At 43.6% G+C, this 23,773-nt stretch overlaps 1 protein-coding gene across 3 annotated transcripts; it reads right to left on the reverse strand.

Moving 5' to 3' along the window:
• Positions 1 to 1,870: 1,870 nt before the first annotated feature.
• fbxl4 (F-box and leucine-rich repeat protein 4) lies at positions 1,871 to 18,530 on the reverse strand. 3 transcript variants are annotated; one of them, XM_069702135.1, is made up of 9 exons: positions 18,441 to 18,530; positions 16,295 to 16,929; positions 14,633 to 14,969; positions 11,976 to 12,220; positions 11,492 to 11,705; positions 9,556 to 9,627; positions 6,680 to 6,804; positions 6,352 to 6,539; positions 1,871 to 5,042 (listed from the first exon to the last, which is right to left on the reverse strand). In XM_069702135.1, exons 2-9 carry the CDS (start codon positions 16,789 to 16,791, stop codon positions 4,879 to 4,881), a joined length of 1,842 nt encoding a protein of 613 aa, XP_069558236.1. In that variant the 5' UTR covers positions 16,792 to 16,929; positions 18,441 to 18,530; the 3' UTR covers positions 1,871 to 4,878. The 3 variants fall into 3 exon arrangements, with proteins under 3 accessions (XP_069558236.1, XP_069558234.1, XP_069558237.1); XM_069702133.1 differs by lacking the exon at positions 18,441 to 18,530 and adding an exon at positions 18,339 to 18,434; XM_069702136.1 differs by lacking the exons at positions 1,871 to 5,042; positions 6,352 to 6,539; positions 6,680 to 6,804; positions 18,441 to 18,530 and adding exons at positions 6,812 to 7,203; positions 18,339 to 18,434.
• Positions 18,531 to 23,773: the final 5,243 nt, after the last annotated feature.

The following is a 23,773-nucleotide window of genomic DNA, read 5'->3' on the forward strand; positions in this document are numbered from 1 at the left end:
GAATCGTCTGTAGGGGTGTGACTTGTTACCAGTAATTACTGGAGGTATCACAGTGTAACAACATGTACAAATATAAAAGAGTTATCCCTATGGATGTAGACATGGCTGAAGAAACACTGCATCAAATACCCACCTATGGAAGTTACTACTCGGATGGATTTAAGAAACTGAGCGCTGACATTCTCCGTATCCTTAAAACACAATAAAAAAAAATAACAAGACACAGCAGTGAGGACTGTGAGGGACGTCTTCGTTATTAGAGTCTTAAGCCAGGAAACTAGAGAAGGAACACAAAACCACATAATGATGGGTGAGGCCTCCCCCGGGCAGGTCTGAGGCCTGTCGAGTCCCGGCCCGAGGAGCGCTCAGAGGAGGCGGATCACAGCACTCGAGAGGAGACTGCTGCCATGTCCGTCAAAGTCCTGTGACACCCACGCAGTTTAAAGACAGAGAGAGAGAGAGAGAGAGAGAGAGAAAGAAATAAGAAACAAAAAGAAGAAAACCTTGTGCCACCTCCTAACCCTTCCCCCAGTTTACATCTTAACGCTGGATTTATTACTCGGGAACGATATCTCCATCCATATATCCCCCCCCTAAACATTCATCAAGCTGCGTCCCGTAAGCTCTTGAAAGACAAATAAAAAGCTGAACTAATTGCTGTGGATCCCCCCCGGATATATCCGCCTCATAGAGGAAGCGTGACAGCGAGAAATCAAGCCGTAGCGCCGAGCGGAAAACCTCCATGAATCACGTCCACACACGCGCACGGCGGCGACGGTGACGGTGTTAGTGTCTGAGGAATAATCATTGGGGAGGCAGTCCAAATTAATACTTCAGCCGGGGCCGCCTCGTTCTCCGTCATTAGGGCACATTACAGTGCCACAATATACATCATTAAACCAGGCATAAACAATTCATTAAAAGGCCGTTAAGAAGACAAGCTAATGTCACTTCTCCCCGTGGTATTAATAGACTGTAAAATGGCAGAGGGTTAAGGCAAAAAAGGATCCTTCCACAACAACTATCCAGTCACTCATCCTGACTAATGGCTTCGCTGGTTGTTGTGGATTCAGTCGATTTTCTCCCAATCACACTTACACGACTCTACTTATGAGGCCCCAGCATGACACAGTGGCCCAATTTACATTTGCTGCGGCAGTGACGGTGTGCTGTTCACTGAAGCTGGAGGATAAAGGAGCGCGAGCTCAAGTCAACGGCTCCCGCAGCCACGCAGACACTTTGTTCTGCAGACTCCTTCTAATGTTTCCGTGTCTCTACGGGATCAGAACAAGACGGTGAGAATGAGGGAAGTCACACCGGGTCAGTCATCAGCCTTCAGTTTATTTAAAACCCGGCGGAAAGCGAAGCGCTCGGTTTCATCGCGACAAGAGGCGCAGTCTCTTCCACACGTCCTGAGTGGGAGGAGAGAGAGTCCATATTGATTACAGTCACTCGAGGCGAGAGCGAACGACAACAAGTGTTGAACTAAACTGCTGCATCGGTGGAACGGTGAGCGTGAGAGAGAGAGAGAGTCGAGCCGTCCGTCTTTAAATAGACTGCCTCGACAAATGGATGCTGATAGTTGCTGTACACAGTATACTGTACATTGCCAGTGTTTTCCTCGCGTTGCTATAGTCAGTACTGAAGTAATTATATTCAAATGGACACGAAGGTACCGCCGGGGTTAGGATGGGCCGGGCAACCGTGATGATGTGCACTGGTGGAAGATGGTTTTCAGCTGCTACTCGGGAACATTTGCGTCACCTGAAGGGAAGAGCAGGCGTGTCCCACTGTTACCACACCCGCTCTGTTCAAAGCAAAACTCAGGGCTGAAAACAAAAGACATATCCAAGTAATTACAGTCTTAAAGTAACATTTTACCATTTATTTATTTTTAAATCCAAACCCATAAAACTATCGGAAGATCTACATTTGTTCGATTTGTGGGCGACCAGCACAAGGACCGGTCTCGCGCACGTTTAGTCGAGCTCGGCACAAAGACTGGAAGCAGGAAAGCTGCGAGCGCTTCAGCGAGCCAGGGTTTTTAGAAATAAATTCCCCCGCTGCAAACCCACCGCAAAGATTCACGACGACATTGAACTGTTTTAGAGAAACGTTGCAGCGGTGTGAACTGCGGCAAGCTGTTGCTAACAGTGTTGTGCACAAAGTCTTGTAATCAAACCAACACGTAATGGTTCTTTATGCTAGTCTGTTAGTCTTTGTGCTAAACGAGGCTAAAGACGAAGACATCATTTTAGTCGTTGTGCTGGTCGAGGCGAAAGACGTACTTTCATTTGTTATGCTAAGCTCGGCTAAAGGCGTACTTTTAATCGCGGTGCTAAAGCCAGGCTAAATACAAAACAAACAAACAAACAATGAAAACCACAAAATAAAACAGGGCATTTCCCATTATAACACTATATATTATTATTGTTTCCACATCCAGGGATAATTAGTATAAATAACATTTTCATCACACGGAAATATAAATAAACATTATTTTGCATATCAATTAACATGGCTGATATGAAGTATATGGCATATAAACTGGTCAAATATAGTTGAGAGTGATGACCAGGTTATTGTGTGTTACTTTGGTTAAGGGGCGTAAAAGCAAAGCACTTCACTACAACCTAAACCACTTGGACGTCACCACATTCAAACAGGAGTATAAGGCACAAATATGAACTAATAGCATGTGCTTCAAAGAAAACTTCAAGTTTTTTTTTCCCTCAAAAAAAGAAATGGTTGTTTTTTTTTTAGCACTTGTGCCACACTGAAACTGTGGCTTCATATAATACAAAAATGAAATAGTCAGCAACATAGTTGTCACAATCATACAATTTCTGCAACATTCACCACCTAACTAGCTGTAATTTCTGTCCCATCAGTGCTTCGCGTGACGTGTGGTTGTTGTTTAAGAGGAACGTCGAAGGCAGGTAAACTCAAAGCTGACTCCGTCTGGTGGTACTTTCCTTAAATATGTCTGTTGTGCTGGTTTCCGGAGTAAAACATGTGTTTTAAAAAAAAAAAAAAGAAAAGAAAGATATCTAGTGATCTAATGAGATATGCTGTATAACCCCTGAGTTTGAGGACAAATACTGAGGTCACATTTACTATTTACATCATTTTAACATCCCATCACCAGCTTCATGAACAGAACTCCCTCTACAGGGTGGATCTTGACGAAGTAGTCGGCTGTGATCAAACAGCAGAGGCCGAGAGCTCAGTATGAACAACAACAGGAAAAGACTGACTTTCAGAGTCTTAGCTTTGAGGGCAAAACTCAAACTCGATAACCTAAAATCCCAACAACCCCGGACTTCCTGAAAAAGTAAATGGCCTAAAGAACAGCAAGCAAAAAGAACAACCTGTGTGACCTAAGCGTTCACAATTATCAAGCTAATGCCATGATCACCGGCCTGGCTGACTTAAAAACCTGGATTTTAGCTTCACAGTTAAGACAGTGAAGTTTCTGGTGGAACCAAAAAGGTCTTTATGAAGCACCGTTTCAATTAATGAGCACACTTGAACAAAAAGTGACCGGAAACACGCAAGTTAAATCGGATGACTTTCTCTCTACAGAAGTTCGGTTCAGCACGGGTCTTACATCGCACGTTCAGTTAAGAACTACTACGCCATTGAAGTAAAGTACAATCATCACATCCATCTGAAGTGTCGGAAATGTGGTGAAACATTAACAGCGGTACATTTACTGCAGTTGGAAACTGATCCATATAAAGCCAGCGAGAAATGGGAGATGGATTTGTTATGCAGTAATTTGTTGGCGATCGATCGATCGATCGATGGTTGACTGTCATCTCCAACTGTATCTTTGGGTTTTAGACCGTTGCACTGCGTAACTTATCTGTGCTTTTATATTTCAAATGAGTCAGTCGGTTTGGATTTGAAGCCTTTGTGTGTTTTCTCTGTATTTATGGAGCGTGTGTCAATTACAACAAACTGCTTTTACGTTGAGATTTTTCACAAATCCTCGTTTTTGTTGTTGTTGTTGTTGTTGAAAACATGCCGTCAGTGAATGCCTGGTGCACGGACAGCTAATGGTCTGTTTCTTTTCAGCACGAGATCCTTTTACAGTTTTCTAGCAACTCAAATCAACATGTAATACTTAAATTAAAGTTTGAAATGAGGCTGTCTTCAGTTCACTGCATGCAGTAAAGCTCCTTTGTTTTCACCTTTAAAGCTCCTTAAAACACGACAGCATCAAGTAGGATTTCTCATGTTTAAATCAAACTGCCAGATGCTGCCAGATGCCTTCGGTATGACCTTCATGGATTGTATTAAAGCAGCCCAATAATCTTCCACATTCTTACAAGGCACTGACCAAGGCCCTGATCTTTATCATGTGACTTTTCCAGTGAAGGTGTGTGTCGCACTTTATGTGTCCCTCTTTGTTTTCTTAACACAAATGCTGCTTTGTTTTCGTGTCTTGCATTTAGTCCCAAGGCATATTTCATTGCCGCGTGTTGTTTGGCAATTTAAATATCGTAGGTGGTGCTTCATATTCTGGGAGGATGTAGCAGCTTTACTGCAACGACCCTGATTTTAAGTGCCCACGAAATAACCCCCCCCCCCCCCTCCAAAAAAAAGCAAACCCTTCCACGCTCTTAAACCCTGGGATTCGGAGTCTGTAGTTATTTGTGTTCAGTCAGTTAATCCGAGAACCTCCTCACCCCGTCCCAGTGCTTTATGTACTGACTGCTGAAAGAAGATCTTGTCCGTGATACAGGCGAAAGCAGGTCTGCAATCTGCTCCAGCCTCTGACCTGCCTCTGAATCACTTTGGGGCAGTATCTGCTGACGAGCGCCTCGCTCCACCCGCCGCCTCTCGGCAGTGAGAAATGAGACGAGGCTGGGGTCACTGAGTGAAGCTTTTCTTGATGGCAACTTTGGGGAAGAGGCCGGAGAGCTCTTGGACGACCCGCATGTCTATCTGCGAGCAGAAGGAGACGTCCAGGAGGAGGAGCTTCGGACACGACTGGAGGAGTTTCTTCAGAGAGGCGGGACTCACCAACCGTGTACCTGACGAGACAATGTGAAAGCTGCTTTACAAAAACATAACAGAAACACAGAGAAATCAAATCATCCCAATCAGCAATTTAAAAACATCCTCTGCAACATGTAACTTAGTTATAATAATTACAAACTGATGCATCTCGCAGACTGCAGATGAATAACGGCCTGGTGTTTATTACTTGCTGCACATTATTAACAGTTCAGCATTCAAATGAACTGCAGAAGCATCTGAGACACGAATCAGCGCAGACTGTGTAGACTGTCAAACCCATCAACTTCCACAACTGGAGCTACACTGCTACTGCTGTCACAGCTGTGATGAGCTGCTGCAACTTTTCTTACTGGGCAATATTTTATTCATATCAATATTAAGCGGTTTCAGTATACAGTTAACTTGGGAGGTTTATCTTAGAAGTCTCAAATGCAAATTTAGGATTCGACTAAATCATAAATGTAGTGCCTGTTTACCACAGCAATACACACATCTCACATTTTAATGGTCAAATAATCAGCAGCTGGTGTGATTTAGGAACAATCAAACCAACATGCACCTTTCTCAGTGTTTATTCACAAGACTGAGACTAAATGTAGCAAAACACGGGGACGATGAGTGCGCTTGTGGCCATGCTGCTACGATGCAGTTCCTCATCCATGGCCGTGATGATGGTCGGGAGTACAGAGTAAAACAGAAGTGATGAAATAAAGCCGTTATTTTTGCGTGTCTCGGTTGCTCTGACATTGTCGTCTGTTGCGGTTTACAATGCAAGTGTGTAATACACCCGGCCGTCCACTAGAGGGAAGAGTATCAATGTGGCGTCTTTGCCTCGTGAGACGCATCAGTGTGACAAAACAAAACCATGTGGAAACTCACGTGTTCGGGGAAACAAACATTCGTTGGGAGTTCGAAAAAAAAAAAAAAAAAAAAAAGCACACGCTTACGGTTAAAAAAGAAAAAACTCCCTGAGAAAACGTCGTCACCTCCCGGACTGAAACGCCCTCTCAGGTAAACAACTTTCACCTGGTTGGGTGTTTGTCGCATGATCACCGTCATGTGACCTGCCTTTGTTTACATAAGTGTTCCTATGACATTTACATGATGCCAGACATGTCAAAGATTCCCCTTAGTGGACAGGAGGGTGTATTACACACTGGGTTTTGTTCATTAAGGTCATCCTGGTTCATGTTCCACTCAATGACAAATTTATATCAAAGACATTAGCATTTACAATTAAGTAAACTGATGATGACCATCATTAATGCATCATTTACAAATGATAAATGTTTTTGTCCACATATGCGTGAGGTCCGAACGTACCCAGTATGTCCAGATGCTGCAGCGAAGGGCAGCTGGATGCCAGCTCCTCTACGTCGGAGTCGCAGACGGTACGGTTGGCAGTGAGGAAGAGTTTGCGCAGTCGTGGGAGGCTGCGAGCGAGTTTCTGGAAACATCCGGTGCTGCTCTGCAGCGTGGGACACCAGCCCAGGTCCAGCTCCTCCAACATCCTGAGCAACAAACCACGGACCATTCAGGAAGACCGGGGACACTCAAACCACAAACATGTCTGCAGTATATTTCCATTACGTAGTGAAAGGTCTCGTGTCCTGGATTGTTTTACAGCACCGAGCCTGATTTAGTTGCCTACCTGCAGCCGGAGGCGAGCTCAGCCAGCCCTCGATCTGTCAGGTTTCTGCAGCGCCACAGATCCAGAGAGCGCAGCGAGCGGCAGCGAGCGGCCAGCATACTGGCCACAACATCATAGTCCTCGATCTGCAGGAGAGACGGGCAGCGTTTACTCACTTCAGCCTGCGCAGCGCCCGCCGCACAACGGCCGGTTTGAGACTTCACGAGGATCTCCGGAGCCGATTGAACGAACCCTCAAATATCCGACTCGACGCCAACCTCCTCACATGTAGCAGTTGACTCAGAGGTTATGATTTGTTGAGCGACAACATCAAGCAGCAGAGATTCTGGGACTTTTCATAATTTGCCTTCAGGATGTGAAACAGGGCTGAGAAATTGATGCTGTGTGCAGGAGTGAAGTAATGATCGAGGCAGTCGATAATCATTTTCCTCAAACTGTCCGTCTTGTGTGTTTTGAACAAACTTTTGAAATGTCGCAATAATACAAATCTGATTAGGTCTATCGGCTCGCTCGTGGCGCAGAACCTGGTTTCCTCCAGAGAGACAGACAACACAGAGAGAGAGAGAGAGAGAGAGAGAGAGAATACCTTCATAAGAAAAAACTAAAACAAAATCGTCTTTAGGGACTGATTTGTATTTGTGAGGCTGTTCGTGTTCTTTGGTGTCAGGTAATGTTGGCCATATTTCATCATTTCATCCAAAGATGAAAGTAAAGAAATGCAATTGAACAGCCAGAGATGCACCTGATGCACAGAAGAGACAGCAGGCCGGACATTTCTCAGAGCAGCAGTGGATATTCAAGCTCTGGCAGAAACAGTTGCTGTCTTTATACATTTTCCTTTGCAAAATGTTGCGTAACTTGATGACATCTATGCTTTAAGGAAGAGCACAAGAGGGAACTGTACAGAAATATTGACTTTCCTTTCAACCTTTTCTCACATGCTACATCAGAATTTGATGTAAATATCAATCGATTGTGTGGTTGAGTTACTGAGTCATTGTGAGGTTTATTTTCAGAAATATCTTTTGGAAATCTACACATACAGAGGTGCCAATGTATCACCATAACACACTATACATTTACCAAAATGGCTCATTTAATCATTTAATTCATGCTACTATTAAAAAAAAATGCTTTTATTTTAATGTCAATATACACATCTGTCCATAATTGCTTCATAGTGTTTCTGTTGCAGTGCTTCATAAAATGAATATTTTAACATTTTGGGGAAATAAAGAGCATTTACTCTCTGACAGACATTTAGATGAGAAGAACGTCTGTCTGCAGCCACCAGACAGTCAGCTAAGCAGAAAGACTGGAAACAGCCAGCACGGCTTCAAGCAACAATAAAACAATGCTCCTATCAGAGTGGGAGGAGGACCACCTTCTGTTTACTTTTATGCTGATACCATGACGATACGATGTGTTGAAGAGCACCTCCAGTGAAAATCTATTTTAAAATTTGTTGTCATGTGAGTGTGGGTTTTTTATATAGTAGAAGACATATCATAACCAAAATAAGCAGTCAATGCCACAACTGCAGCGACAGTCTGACAGCCTCAAAAACACAGATTAGGACAGTTGGAGTTTCATGTGTTATATACTGAAGCAACCAATCCTGTCAGTGTGGGGGCAGAGCTTTCCATGTCACTGAGCTGCAGGCAATGAATACAAGGGGGAGGAACTTTCGAAGTACTGGTTGGCAGATTTGAATACATTTGGACATTTCCTCTGGCTTCTAGTCTTTATGCTAAGCTAAAACACCCAGCTGATAGCTACAGCCTAGCCCAGAGCTTCCCAAACTCTTCAGACAATGCACCACTATGTACCAAACCTAATTTCCAAACCGAAGTATCACCTCTTACTGCAGGTACCAATATTTTTTTTCAAAAACTTAAATTAATTGATTTAAAGATGAAAATAGCCTCAGAAAGGTTCAATAACAACAACAAAGCACATATTCATGAATCAGAGAACTCATCAAAAATTACTCAAAGTCAGCAGAGCGAGGCACAAAGAAACAACGCTTTGCAGCTCTCTTGCATTTAAAAGTTTGTTGTCACTTGACTTTCTTAACAGTTGTTGGACCTTGTAGCCATTTTAAAATTCCACATACTACAATCAAAGAATGGGGGGTTCAAATCCAGCTTCAACATCAGCATCGTGCTACTACATCAGACACGACGTAACCTCTCCCTACGTGGCTAAGCCCAGGCAAACTTTAGCTCTGAAATATATAAATGATTAAGATCTCATTTTTACATCATGTAACGTGATGTGTTTAAGTAATAACGGTCGTCTGTAACAACATGAAACTAAATGACAATATTTTGGACTTGGGCCAGTTGTATTTCCATTAGCCGGCCTCCCCGCGGGGCTCATGTGTTCCACCTGGTGAAGCCTCGTGCACCATTGCTGGTTCCACAATCACTGGCCAAGACGAAACAGGAGACAACGACCAAGGAAGCACAACAAAAGTCCAACTATTCTTTAAGCACATGTAAATAAATAAAGTAAATCTGTTTATTTGGAAACGAAAGAGCTGGAAGAGCTTCCTAATTTGTATGAAGTCCAATGTCCAGCGGTATTTGCGTTCTTGTTTGTGTTTGTTCTGTGTATTTCATTGATGTTTCAGCTGTTGTGAAGTAAGACGGGAGACAAAATTCCAGCCAACAATGGAGAATAAAGGATTAACTTATATTTTGTTGATTTTCACTGACTTTGTCTCTTCTCCATCCAACAAGTTCATCGTTCACGTCTCAATTACTGCAAGACTTCATCTTTTGGACGAGCTGCTCTGCAGCGAGGCCAGGTGGAGGTTTGTGTCGACAGGCTGTGCTTTATATAGACTTCTGTGTGTGTGTGCTCATTCTCACCCTCACGCAGCTCCCCAGGTTGAGGTGTTTCAGCTCGATGCAGAAAGTCAGGATGCTCAAGATAGCCGTTTGCTGCAGAGAGAACAAGGAGGAAGAGGAGAAAGGTGAAGTTACCTTTACTTTTTAAAAAGCATTGTTCAGTCAAAAAATGTCCCCTCGGGGATTCATAAAGTAAGTAACTACCTAACCTAACCTAACCTAACCAGTCAAGTTTTGTATACAGATAATGTGGTTATATTTTTAGAGACCACTGGGACATCCAAAAAGGAAGCGCCATTGAAATACCCGCTGCATTGAGCCACGTGTTCAACAACAAACTAACCCTCTGACATCTTATCCGAGGGTAAATCTAAGAGGCATACATTAAAATAACAATATATGTTTAAATAACAGTAACAGGTCCAGTCATGTCATCCAGAACTCCTTCTAAGTGATTTCCTGTCTGCTGCCTGGCACAGTCAGGTAACACTTTCAGTGTTTAAGGGAATTTAATATTGTACAAGGGATTATTTTTACATCCCCTCAGAGTGAAGAGACAGACACCTTTCCAGTGGCACTGCAGCTACGATGGGAGATATGGGAATTCAACGCTGCGACTGCCAACACATGCACCTCGGTGGCAGGAGAAAGTGTGTGCTCGACTCAGTCTCTGGCATCTTTATAAACGCCTCTCTCCGGCGAGCTAGCCATTTAATTAGAGCGGTGACAGGGTAATGACAGCTGAGACGTCAGGGCCTCAAACAGACACACAGCTCGCTCTGTCTGTCCGGGCGTAAACAACCTGCAGCACGCTGCCTGGCTCCACCGCAGAAACTCTACACTGCCTATTGCCAACGACGGCGCTCTCAAACATGACAAACACTGGAGAAACGCTGACGTGCAGCACCAAAACACAACACAGTGGTTTTACATGCTCGACACGCCTGAACCTGAACGTGTGCAGGACGTGTCTTTAAGACCCTCTGGGCTTCGAGGTGACTCAGTTCATCTTTAAAGACAGCAACAGAGAATTAGCTGCACACGGCCCAAACATGAACCATCAAATAAGCAGCTTGCGGAGATCATTAGTGTCGTACATTATGACAGGGCTTCTGACAGTTTTATTAAAGTTGAACCTTTGACAAACATCTATTTTTTCTTCAGGGTGTACAGAACAAACTGCAGCCAAGAGCTAAAGCTGCGGTTCAGACACCCCAAGAGAGCCCGAGATAAATCTAAGGGGTCATGAGATGATTAAAAAAAAAAAAAAATAAACTTTCTGTTACACAAAAGGTTTATTTTTCGGAATTTTATAATCAGTTTTTATGTGACATAAAGCTGAAAGCTCTGGGAAAGAGATGCACCTTTTTGAGACTTTACAAACTGTGATAATGAAACGATCAAAGAAGTGGACATCACACTTTGCGGTTGAACTGCAACCTATGAAGAGGGGTCACGAGCAAGCACAAGAGTGGGTCAAAAGGTTTCAGGACTTCTCCTGTTGTGCTCAAATAGAGCGCAGCACCATGACGTGTAGATGTGTAGGCCGGAGCTATAACCTTCATGAGGAAGTCTTGTTGCTTGATCAACGTCAGCACCCGAGTTGTACATTTTTGCAGCCACATATATTGTTGTTAAAACAAGTTGAAAATCATATTCTACTATATTACCGTTACATTTGTGGACTTACATGTTATTTGATGACTCATCCATGTGTGGATTAAACCTCTCAGTATTCTGTGATATTCCCAAAAATACACCTAAGTGAAAAACTTGCATAATGCCGTCATCGTACTGTAACTTATTATTATTTAATGGTGGCAAATATTGGAAAAAATAAATAAAGATATATATTTTGTTACCCAAAAGTATCTGAGCAAACTGTAAACAACCAGGGCAACCAAGCTATCAGTAACCAGGCAACAGCTGACCAGCTGTTGATCACTATGATGCCTACCTCTATCTTAGTGCGGTAGAGCACCAGCCTGCGGAGGCGTGTAAGTTTGGAGATGTGCGTGAAGGCCTGTAGGTGGAGGCGATCGCAGGAGGACAGGTTGAGCTCCTGCAGACCGGGACACGTCTGAGAGATGACCTCCAGACAGCCTTCGTTCAGGAAGTGGCAGCACGACATTTCCAGGGAGACCAGGCTGAGACCGCAGGCCTTCATGAAACTGGGGAGGAAGATGGACAGAAATGAGTGGACAGAGGGAGAGAACACAAAAATACATCAACCTCACACACGAGCAATATTGTAGTCAGTCAGCAGTGCCTTTGTCAAACAATAAGGATAAAAGCTCTTTTCTTTTCTTTACAGGGGAACATTTACATTTTCTTTGTCTCGGTATGTTCCTCCTTCAAACTGCTTGTACTTGTGTGTGTTTTCTACTTTTCCAAGGTTATTCTGCAGTTTTACAGCACTTGCGGCCCGCTGATAGTCTGACCTGCTGAAGCCCGTCAGGGTGAGAGCTCCGCGGTTGCCGGTCCAGGACAGGTTGAGCCTCTGGAGGAGGGTGCAGCGGCTCTGCAGGTGTCCCAGGGAGGCGTCACTCAGCCGGGCCCAGTAGGGCTGCAGACTCAGCTGGGTGTACTGCAGCGGGTCGCAGCAGTGCTGGTGCAGCAGCTTACAGCTCTGGGCCAGACGGCAGAGGTCTGGCAGGGTCAGGTGGCTCAGTATCAGCTGGATGAGCTGTGGACAGAAGACAGGGAGGGCGGTGAGAGGGGAGGAGAAAGGAAGGGGTAAGACATGGGGGGAGGGCGACAAACAGAAAGAAGAGAGACAGGACGTGTTAGATCTGGCAGGAGAACATACTGTGGCAGAAAACAGAGCATAATACAGAGCATTAAAGAGCAGTGGAACCCGGTAGAGAACAGAAAACAGCTCAGAGGAGAGCAGAGAATGTTAATTGCGACCCCTCTGTCAAGCACATCTAAATAGTGGTTATCTGGAACACAAAGCACTGATAGCAGGATCAGTGGCGAGGTGAGCCGGCTTGTTTTGCACTGCGTTCGTGTGCCTCTCAAAGAGAAGGAACGACTGTGCTCGTGTGTGTGTGTGTGTGTGTGTGTGTGTGTGTGTGTGTGTGTGTGTGTGTGTGTGTGTGTGTGTGTGTGTGTGTGTGTGTGTGTGTGTGTGTGTGTGTGTGTGTGTGTGTGTGTGTGTGTGTGTGTGTGTGTGTGTGTGTGTCGCAGTGAATTAACAATACACTGTGTTCAAGCGGGTATCAGCTGACAGATAATAGCTATATTGTGTTTCTGAAACAAACACACAGCAGTTGTGAGGACCGATGTTAATGGCAGCGGTTTGGAGAGGAGATAAGAGAACTAATATCAAGAGTATTGCCGGTGTTTTGAAGCTCGCCTCAGACAACATGATACGTCTCTATGGCATGAAAATGACTCCGTGTCTGAGTGTACACAAGATCAAGAAAGTGTCAGAACGCGTCCAAGCCACAGCGTTCGTGTGTTTGTGGGGAACATTGGTAAACATGGTGTACAAATACACACATACCGCGCACAAATAATGATGAGCAGAAGACGGCAGGCTGGTAAACAATGGAGGGTTTTAAAACACTTAAAATAATCAGCTTTGCAATTTTCTATGAAGAGGAAAATGTATGCAGCATGTTTGCTAAAGCTCCAGGATGCTCACAAAACCCTTTGTAAGAAAACACAGGGTAATTTTAAAAGGTACAAAATGCAAGTGTTTGTGTTTAAAACATTCAGAAATTACCTTAAATTATCCACAACATGCGAGAAAATAACATCTTTGATGTTATGTCAAAGATGTCTATGTATTGTGTTGCAGCACAGGTTTCTCCTGAAGTGGGTTTACTAATCAGCTGTCCCATCCCGTAATACCACCCCGCACCTCCACAGGCGATAGTGAGTCACTGTAGTGTCCAGGCCGCTCAGTCCAACATGAGAGGCAGATAAACAGAGAAGAGTAAAATGCAACAAAAGCTGAAACTCTCGGCAACACAGAACAAAATGGTGAGTTAACATTGGTGTTGCTCTCCACCGCTGAAGACAAAGCTTAGTAAGTTTAATGCTGAATGTGCAACAGGCTGGTGAGTAAACAGCTGTTAATGCCAACGTTGGTTATGTAGCAACAGCTTATACATTTTTTTTTTTTTTTTTTAAATAGCTAATTGCATAATGTTTTATTTGCCATTGAGGTAATGAAACAAATCACGATTGGCCACCAAATCAGTGGGCCGGGGGATTGTAAATAAAATCCTTGAGATTTTACCAACCCGTCCGTGTCTTTGCAGACCAGTTACAACAGCTTTCTGAGACTACATCAATCCAGCCAAATTGAGGTCATTTTATGTCCAAAACAAACCAGGTGTACTGACCTTGTTTGGACAATTCAAAATAGATCTTTAGTGCAGCTAATGACAACACAAACGGCACCACAAGACATTATAGTGGCTTCGATATATATGGTTTGCTGTTGCAGTTTTCTTGCTACTAAGGTCCTGCTAAAAATTGAGATAAGCAAGATGTGATAAGAAACTGTGGCCTTAACCAGTAACCATTGTTTTGTTTAACAGCTACTGGGTGCATACAACTTAACTTAAATCCTACTACACTGCCAAATTGTTGAGAACTGGTGTTACACTGAAATCTGTCCCCCATTAGATTCTGTGACCTGCCCTGATATTTTTACCCTCGTTCTTTGTGCATAAATCTAACAAACACTGTCAGTCAAAGAGTTTGATAGATCACAGATTTGTGTGTAAAACCAGACTGAGGGCAGACTTCCTGGATGACTCAGTATCACCTCCAAACATGCTAAGTGATATTACAAGATGTGGCTTCATTTTTACTAATTGCACCTTAACATAGTCGTGGTAGCGAGGTGGGTGCCGGTAGAATGGGTCAGGTTGGACCTCCACACTTATAAAACACAGAGAAACAATCATTGGGGGAACAACTTAATAATAAATTAGCTTGTATCAGTAATATTTCGATCCCTAACCTTAACCCTACATGATCTGAATATTAAAACATGTTATTTCCTTGTCATGGCGTGCAGCTACTCTTTGCCTCCGGCCTGAGTGATGCAGCGTACACAGCGTGTCCGGTATGTGATCACCTCATATGGCAGTTTGTCAAAGTAGCCGTTGCCTGTCCTCTGGTGCTTGCCGTCTCCTCCTTGCCTAAAAGAACCTCCCACGTCAGACAGCTCCTCCTCGCTGTCACTCAGGTCACTGATGTCGATGATGGGCATCTTATAGAGCGCCAGCATGGGCCTCTCTTTCACCCCGCGCAGGATGACGGCGTCCAGCTCGGTGTAGTAGTCCAGCAGAGAGCTGTTGATCTCCAGACGCAGCAGGTTGGTGGGGAAGCCGATATGCTTGATTTTAGGGGAAAACTGGCGTGCCTGCGGTGTGAGCATCTTGGTGGGCTCCCCAGACCACAACACCTCCCACCTGGTCAACAGTGTACACAACCGTTGTATTACAAAGCCAAAACACCATCCTTCATGCTACATACAGCTATACAGACATACTGGGGTTCCCCTTTCAAACATGCCAAGAAAGCATGTTTGTTATGAGGGACATCAAGTGGGCATCTTGGATCGCACTTTTGTTTTCAGAAAACAGGCCCATAACACTGCTGATCCATGAGCTCTTGTCCACCTGCAGGTTTGTGCACAACGTTTGGATCTGTACACTCGTATATCACTAAACTAAATTAACTTCTTTTAATGGCCGATAACACCTGACCTCATTCACAGTTCAGCAGCACAGCGTACCTTGAACTCTGTCTCGCATCTACAGCTGCTGGTTCTGTGTTTCTAAACTGGTTTTGAATGTGTCTGAATCCAAAGCACAATGACTTCTTTCAAAAAAGCCGTAGCGTTGAACAACACCATGCCTCATTCACGACTTCTCCGATTTCTGATTTGACACCAAAAAAAAACACCACCAATGACTCATGAAGTACGATTGGTAGGCAGTGATGAATTACTGCTGCTCTTTCCTGATGTTCATACAGTTGGCTGACAGAGGACTGATACTGTATTGTGCATTTCCCAAAATTCTGTAAGATATCTAAATTTTTTTGCAACTGGTTAAAAGTTTCATGAAGTATTCTTTTGATAATAATGTTAGATTCAAGTGTAGAGTGTGATAATGGAAGAATTTCTACCCATCCGAGTGCTGCTTAAATCTTTACATTACATCTGCTTGGAATTGTTTAGATTGTATCATCAACAGTCATCAACACTGCTTTACTATATTGATCTTGTATTTTGCTATCTGAAATTGATACCATAAAAGTAATACACGTGATTAGCTTATTCCGTGTACTACCATATCTATTAAGATTAATAGTTATTTGTAGCCATTAACTGACAAAATATTTTGTGTGGCCCCACAAGCCCCCAGTTAGCCCTGGAGCTACTGGATTTGAATTGCCCTGCTATAGACCAATGTGTTATGTTGTCATCTTGTTATAGTGAGTTTGCTAAAGGCTGGGAGAGCTCTGTAAGTGTGATCACTCTCTAACAATCACTATACTAAAAATAAAAATGATAAACATCCATTTGTGACATATAACTTGGTAATAAACACCAACCAACTCTAGTACTGACATGCCACCGGGGCTAATTTTAATTAACCAGGGTCAAAGTACTTGGCATGTACTTGCAAATTGTGCTGCTCCCTTGCCGATGTTGTGTGGTTTAGGAGAGTTAAAGGACTTAACATCTAGTGTGGAGTGACTGAGGACGGTTTTCCAGGACAGTTGTTACCTGACATCAGTGGGTGGGTTCTGGGAGAAAGGGTTGTGAGAGCAGGCCAGGATCTGAACGATGGCTCCGGGGTAATAGGTCTCAAACACCTCCACTGCTGTAGGGTAGACAGGCTCCTCAAAGCCCAACTCAATATAATCCCGGCTGTGGAAGACTTTAGGGGTGCGACGAAAAGGTGGCGGAGCGCTGGCACACTGTTCCCACCATGTTCCATAAGCTCTGAATACAGCTGTCTGGGTGAAGTCGCCTGAGCTGGGGTAGACGTTGGGCACCCCAGCCAGGTTCCACATAGTGTAGGACATGCTGTTCTCACTGCCATAGTGGGAGCTGAAATCCAGAACCTCCTTGGCGTACTGCTCCACCTCCACACTCACTGGCAGCACCGCTCGTTGCCCAGACTCCACGGCCCGCCGACTGGTCAGAGCCTCGCCTCGAGTCCCACTCCTGGAGCGCCGCCGCAGACAGATATAGTAAAACATGCTCAAGAGGGTTAACATAGGGAACTCTGGGACCGATGGGGGCAGTGGGGAGAAACGGAGGCAAGAAGGAGGACGAGCCTCCACCTACTGGTAGCACATTGTCTCAGGGCTCGGGATGTACAAAACGCAGGCTAGAAGCCCAGCTGCATGCATGACCTGTGGGTTAGGCAGAAACAAACACATACAAGAGTGAAAACGGCAACACAGCAGGTCTGAGACATCACACAGTACAACTTCTGCTTGGTCCTGACATATACCAGATCCTTTTCAATACGTATCCCCGTCTAGAACAAAGGAAGATAAAGGCAAAGAGTCTGTGGCAACTTCATTTTTGTCTAAACACAAATGAAAGCTTTGCAAAATATACAATTGCATCCACATCTAAAAAAAAATAATGTTTCTTGTGAATTTTGAACACTTACAGAAAACTTTTAAGAGGCCAAAACTTAAAAATGTAAAGGCTATGTGTGCTGATAGGAAGTAAAGCCTTCAAAGTATACTTGTAACAACACTGGAAAACCTACTGAGCAAACAAACCAAGTAATAACGTCATTCATAGTGATGCTGTCTGTCTACAGTTGCCATAACTACCCCGTCAACCAAATCTACCCTTGTACCGCTGCTAGTGCACGACGCACATATCTATTAAGGACCAGTCTTCATAACAACATGCAGGCAGGTAGTTATTGTTAACATGACAGCATATTTATCAAGTCCAAATGCAAACTGAAAAAGTCTCAACCAACGTTAACAACCCAAAACACCAAAAAGCTTTGGCCTAAGGGTTGTTGTTTTTGTTTTTTTTCCAAGTCCTCACTCACTACTATCCTGCAGGTTTATGACATTTAATGGATAAAGTAAGAGTGTCTCAGCAGAGGTTCACCAGTAGAAACCTCCTACCAGGGTTTTAGTCTCCCTTAATTCACTTCTTCTTCTTTTTATTTAAGTTTATTCACACTTCAAACTACGCTTTCTGCACAGCTTCAGGCTGCAGAGAGCAAAGGACATGATCTTAAAGGACTTCAAGGGACAACCTGCGAGTCCAATGTCAACAAAACAGCTGTCTTCTTCTGAACGGGACCGGACCTGCTGCTGGTCATCAGCTGTTTGTTATAAACTTATACACAAGGGAGAAATACAAGCTGTTCTGGCTGCTTGAAAGTAAGTTAGTTTTATGGATATAATAAATCAAACCGGTTCAGTCCGTCTTATGAAACGTCACCTCTGCAGCTCAAGACGACAACAACAACAACAACAACAACGGCTCACTTCAAAGGCTTTCCTAGTTGCACCTACATTAACGTGAGTGTACGTGAAGCCAGCTGCCACGAAAAGAAACGTCTCTCTGAAGACAGTAGTTCAGTAAAAAAAAAAAAAAAAACAACAACAACAACAACACTAAAACGAGTCGAAGTAAAAATCACCCAGAAACGCCAGCTAATGTTGCATCATGTTAAAGAGCTGACGTTAGCTAGCTCAGCTGTCACAACACGAGCCGTCAGCTTCCGTGATGTCGATTTACAAAACCGAGCAATGAAACAGGAAGGAAGACCGGCTGAATTTACGGTAACCGAAGGTCGATGCATCCATTCATGAGGATCGATCCTCTTCTTTTCTTTACGCTTTATAAGGATTTTTCAACACCCAAACCACATTCAGCCGTTTACCTCGTGGTGCCTTCCGGGACCGTCGGATACTTCAGTTGCTCAGTGAGCACACACGCGCACACATATGCGCGCGCACACACACACACACACACACACACACACACGTGCGCGCGCGCACACACACACACACAGCCAGCCGTATATTTTGGAAAATATAGCAGGAAGTTGCAAAGCTTTGTATGTTTGTATGTAAGATTTTGAGACGTTTTTACGTTATTGATTGGGGATAAATAAAAAAAAATTAAAAACCCGCTTCATAGCAGCACCGCCGCGATAAAACTCACTGTTGCTATTCTTTTTATATTTTGTAGTATAATAAAAGTTACGACTTGTCATTTTTTTAGTTTGGTTAGAAAGTGGTGAGTCATTAGGTGTCGACTGTGAAACTGGAAGCTACGTATGAACTTGAACACCACATCACTGCCGTACAACAAATGATCAACATCCGGTCAGTACTCTTTTGAAGCAAAGGATTGTGGGAACAGTAGTTCTTTACTTGTACACCGTCTAATTTATGAAGCACAGAGTTCCTGTATCGTGTCTTTATGTTACAGTTTTATGAATTCAAAGTAAATGAACAACTGAAGGAAACAGACGATCATCGCTATGGAATAAGTGGAATCATTTTTACAGTTGGATTATTTATTCTATGTCTGGGTCATTTTCATCATCATCAGTTGCACCTTAACTTCTCTTTGCAGAAGTACAACTTATACTCACAGTGTGAATGAACCCGATATCAGAAGTGAACATGAGTAACAACTCCTGCCGGTTGTGGTGTTGAAGGAGTCCTCCATCTTCACCCATTGTTCTGTGATGATCAGCTCATCCTGCGTTGCAGTGACGGCAGGAGACTCATCATTGGCTGACGGCAGATGGCTGCAGGCGATGTAGCAGGAAAAGGGGGTCAGAGGAGCAGGTGGTGGAGAAATGACAGCAGTAACTGATTCTGGCTGATCACTATCTGTTCCTCTGCTTCATCCAGACTGTTGTTCAAGTCAGTTTGGACGGCGGTGGTGGCCAAAGGCGTTTTACTGCGCTGATGACTGGAGGGTCAGCAGGACGCGGTGGAGATGACGCCGTAGCAGAATCTGGTTCTGCTCGGTGGTTCTGTCAAGCTGTGTTTTAAACCATTCTGGATGGAAATGCCAAGAGCTTCTGCACTGGTGGTCAGAGGAGCTAATCAGGACCATGTAGGCTCTGATGGAGCCGGAGAAGGTGACTGGATGGAGCATGATGGACAGAGCAGCAGAGACCCAGTCCTCTACGGTATCCGTGACTCCAACAGCCTTTATTCACTGAGCTGCTGGGACGGCGTCTTGAAGGAGGTGCTTGCACTGTAAGTCCTGCAGGACTTCTGGATCCACCACCATCACCACCTCCTGTCAGGCTCCTGAGTATTTGTGAGCCAGGCTGATGTTCTTGTGTTCCTTCAGAACACTAAGACCTCACAACGAGAGTATTTTACTGATAATAAATGTGAGCTTCACTATCCGTCACACTTCAATTTATTACAGGAAACATTTCTTACCTGCCAAATAAACCATTAAACATTGTGCCAAATTCCTCAGTCCGTTGCTAGCTTTCATTAATGGCACTTTATGTTTTAACAAATAGCTGCAAAAGTTGATTGACTGTCATGAAATCACAATTTTTTTTAAATTTTTTATGAATACTGAATGTGCACTTTAATTTCAAGTGGCGTTTTAACTTTAAGAGCTGTAAACTTGATCACAGTTATTTTTGTTTTGTTGCTGGCAGCGAGTGAAGGTTTTCCACATGCTAAAAGCCTTTTGTCAACAGAAGAGAAGCCTCTAACTCTGTGCCATCCAAACGCTCAAACCACAGTCGACGAAGAAATCATGACATCTTTTCAATTTCAGCTTTACAACAGAAATCTATCCAGTGTTCACAACAGCAAACTCTCAGTTTACTTGCATAATTCCCAAATCTTGGTGATATGTTTCTGTTTCAGGTGGAGCCAGCAAATAGAAATGGTTATAAAGGAAACATATTATACTTTCTACACGACAAACCTCCAATTAAGTGCGTGAGATAATAAAAGTCTTCGCTGTCACTGGGAAACACTCCGAGGCCAATAAATACAAAAAGCTGAAGTCACAGTTGTGTCCTGCCAAGGTTGAAGCAATATGGTGAGTTTGAGAAGTATTTCACGTTTCCTCGGCCTGAACTGTGTTCCAAATATGAACATCCTTTGTCTTATGGATGTTTAAGCATACAGATCATGGCTTTCACGAATCTTAAACTCAACCCAACAAGTCCTTTTGGTGTGGATCGTTAGCTAGGTATGGAGATGGAGAACTCTGAGTCTTGTTTTTGATTGGTTCATCAAACCAATGTGCATTGCTCTGTGCAACCACGGCAAGACAGCTGTCCATGTTGTTGGACAAGAGCACCTTTCACTGCTTAAAAACAAAGAATATTTTCATTCTGGATTCAGAGAAGGGCTCCAACATTACTGTACAGCCTAAAGCTTGTTTATAAGATAAGAAGCTGCTGCTAACATCAAAATGCTCGATGTCAAACCTGAGGAAGGTAAGTTAATGTGACTGCAGTCAGTCACATAAAATAACTTCCAGTCCCATTATGTCACAGTGTTCAAAATGTTGGGAAAGTAATTTAAAAAGTATGATAAGTTACTTTGATGAAGTGAATGAAACAGTCACATTACTTATTCCACGTTTAACAGGGTAACTTTGTTTGACTTCCATTTTCAAAAGTAACCTCCCCACCACAGATCCATGCACACAATCTCTTACTAATTCTTTCTCACACATTCCACCCTGTACCCCCGATAATTAAGAGCCTAATGGACCTCGGGTACGAGGTGGTCACATTTTGGCTGGCATTTGCATAGATGAATGATTTGTCCGGTCGCTCTGTGTCTCTGCAGTGCACCCAGCCTCTATTGTCGAAACCAAAAGAGCCGAGCGTCTCCACAGAGCAGCGGGCAAACAATCACAAGTCCAGCTCTCATTAGCGGGCGTCCATTGTGGGCGACAAGAAGAGATAATTACCTTTGACTACAAGAACTCTTGCTCTCTTTCTCCCAGTGCTTGGCCCATCATAGAGACTGTGGGCCACTTTACAGATACAAATAAATCCAGTGTTACTAAATCTGTATCTTTTTTGATCAGAGACATGTATATGACTCGCAAGCAAGGTGCTTTGAATATAATACTTAATCGATCTTGAGTGTGTCGAATAGTCTTACTTTGACATCAATGAGTTGTATCTGCTGCTGCTTGGACACTTTTCAACAAGATGGGATTAACTCTCACAGCATGACATGTTTCTTAGCAAACCCCGAACCAGATTTTCATCACTTTGTCTTGATTGATCGCTGCCTGAAACGTGTCCATAAGAGCGTAACACGGAGGCACATCAGAGGAAAGGATGTAACCCCCCCCTAGAGTCTATAAACAGTATGCAGCCAGATTTAGAGTTAACAAGATAGGATGATGTGAATAGGGGGTTAGTGGGCATGCTCGGTGATTGACAGGCCGGGCTGCTGTCAGCTCCTCCAGGCAAGCATCAGCGAGCAGCAGTCCTGCTACTGTCAGAGCTCTGTTCTGGTCCACTGTGCCACACATACATATGCACATGGCCAAGCACACACAAATGCAAATGGGGTTGGACACACACATAAGCGCATGCACAGATACATGTGTATGTATATACACACACACACACACACACACACACACACACACACACACACACTTTTTTTTCCCCGTGTGTGTCACTCGCGCACATCCATGCACTGATACACTCTCTGTCCCTCTGCTATGCCCCAGCTGTCAAAAGCCAGTTAAATAATGAGTCTGCTGCTCTCCCTCCTTTTTGCATAGAAGCAGAGAAGCTGCTTGTCTGGAACAGTTTACAGTTTGTGTTCTTCTCTTCCAGCTACAGTGTGGTCAGCCCACATGGGGGAACGTCTCATGGGGCTGTGAGAATATCCGGGCACGCCTGCTCATCCCTGTTTAGATTGAGGCAGTGATATGCAGCCTTGCACTGCAGCTAACCTCCTTTTTTAATGCACTTCCCAGGAATAAAAACACCATCCTGACGTGTTATACAGCAACGCATCACATGGTACTGCCCTGGCTTACACTGAGCCTACACTAAGGAGTTGTAGAAGCTTGTGATGTACAAATGGATCTCCGTAAGTTACAGCATCATTTACCCCCGACAGGTCTGTTTTCAGTGCTATTGTAAACACGACTTCCAGGTGGCAGGACATATCACCTGCATGCATTTCAGTTTATCTGACAGTCCAACATGTTTTATGCATTTAAGCATGTTAGCAGTACAAAACCTGCCTGGGGTGTGAAAGTGTGATTTACCCTGGAACTGAAAGGCTGCTTACGACTGGCAACAGACAGTGGAGTTGGCACAGAGGGTGCAATGCTGGTGTTAAAATTCACTTTGCTGTTAATCAGTTGGAGGACATGGCAGCATTGAGTATAATTGTAACAGATTAGGGAGATAAAGAACAGTTTGTTGTAAAGATATGTTGTGAGATGAAGAATGCCAGGCGCTTAGTGAGGCAGTATTAAGAAGAGTGGTGCTTTGAGTGAAATCCTGATGATTAAGCAGATATTTTTACCATTTTAACTGAGTGTGTTAACAAGATGAAATGTGCTCAGTAATCCTGTGAACAAAGTAAAACTGCAGGGAAAAAACACATGAGTTTCCCATGTTTTCCACATGTGTTTACCACATGTTGCAACATACAATGTGGAAAATATGTGGTAACGTTTTCACATTGGAATCTACATGGGCTTTCACACATCACACCATGAAAATGTTCCAAAACCACATGGGCAAAAGACATGTTTCACATGATCACATGAGTTTCTGTGCATGTGAAATGCATGTGGTTTTTCTGTAAGGGGAATTAAAGGATGACAAATAACAGTTTATCTTGGTGGCTGTTTGTACCAAATCTCATATAAGTCCATCCAATAGTTTCACTCAGAATTTTACTCAGAACCACAAGTTTCAGTCTGGCTGACCACTGATAATGTTTTCTCTGGAGCTGCTAGCAGGCCTTTAAAATATATATATTTTTCAACTACAAACAGGAAGTTATCCCAAAGATGAATCTTCCAGCTGAAACACTTTATTTCAGCCTTTACCATTTAGAATCCATAAACGGTATACAAACAACAATGATACATCATTTATAATAACTAGCCTATATTTCCACCAACACATCGCAAAATAATGTTCATGCTATCATGAATAATGATAATAATTTAGGTTATTTAATTTAAAAAGCACCAAGACTGTGTGAGCTGATGAAACTG

This window comes from Brachyistius frenatus, unplaced genomic scaffold (genome assembly GCF_029030835.1).
Source record: "Brachyistius frenatus isolate BFR_SWC_R1_liver_20210118 unplaced genomic scaffold, ASM2903083v1 Contig_40, whole genome shotgun sequence".
Classification (NCBI taxonomy): Eukaryota; Metazoa; Chordata; class Actinopteri; family Embiotocidae; genus Brachyistius; species Brachyistius frenatus.

Excerpts from the sequence above, each read along its gene's own strand:
- fbxl4 (XM_069702135.1), bottom strand. The coding sequence starts at position 16,791 with ATGTTAACCCTCTTGAGCATGTTTTACTATATCTGTCTGCGGCGGCGC. Across the intron at positions 9,628-11,491 it reads TCTACCGCACTAAGATAGAG|CAAACGGCTATCTTGAGCAT; the intron begins GTAGGCATCATA and ends TTCTCTCTGCAG. Across the intron at positions 6,540-6,679 it reads GAGCTCGCCTCCGGCTGCAG|GATGTTGGAGGAGCTGGACC; the intron begins GTAGGCAACTAA and ends TTTGTTGCTCAG.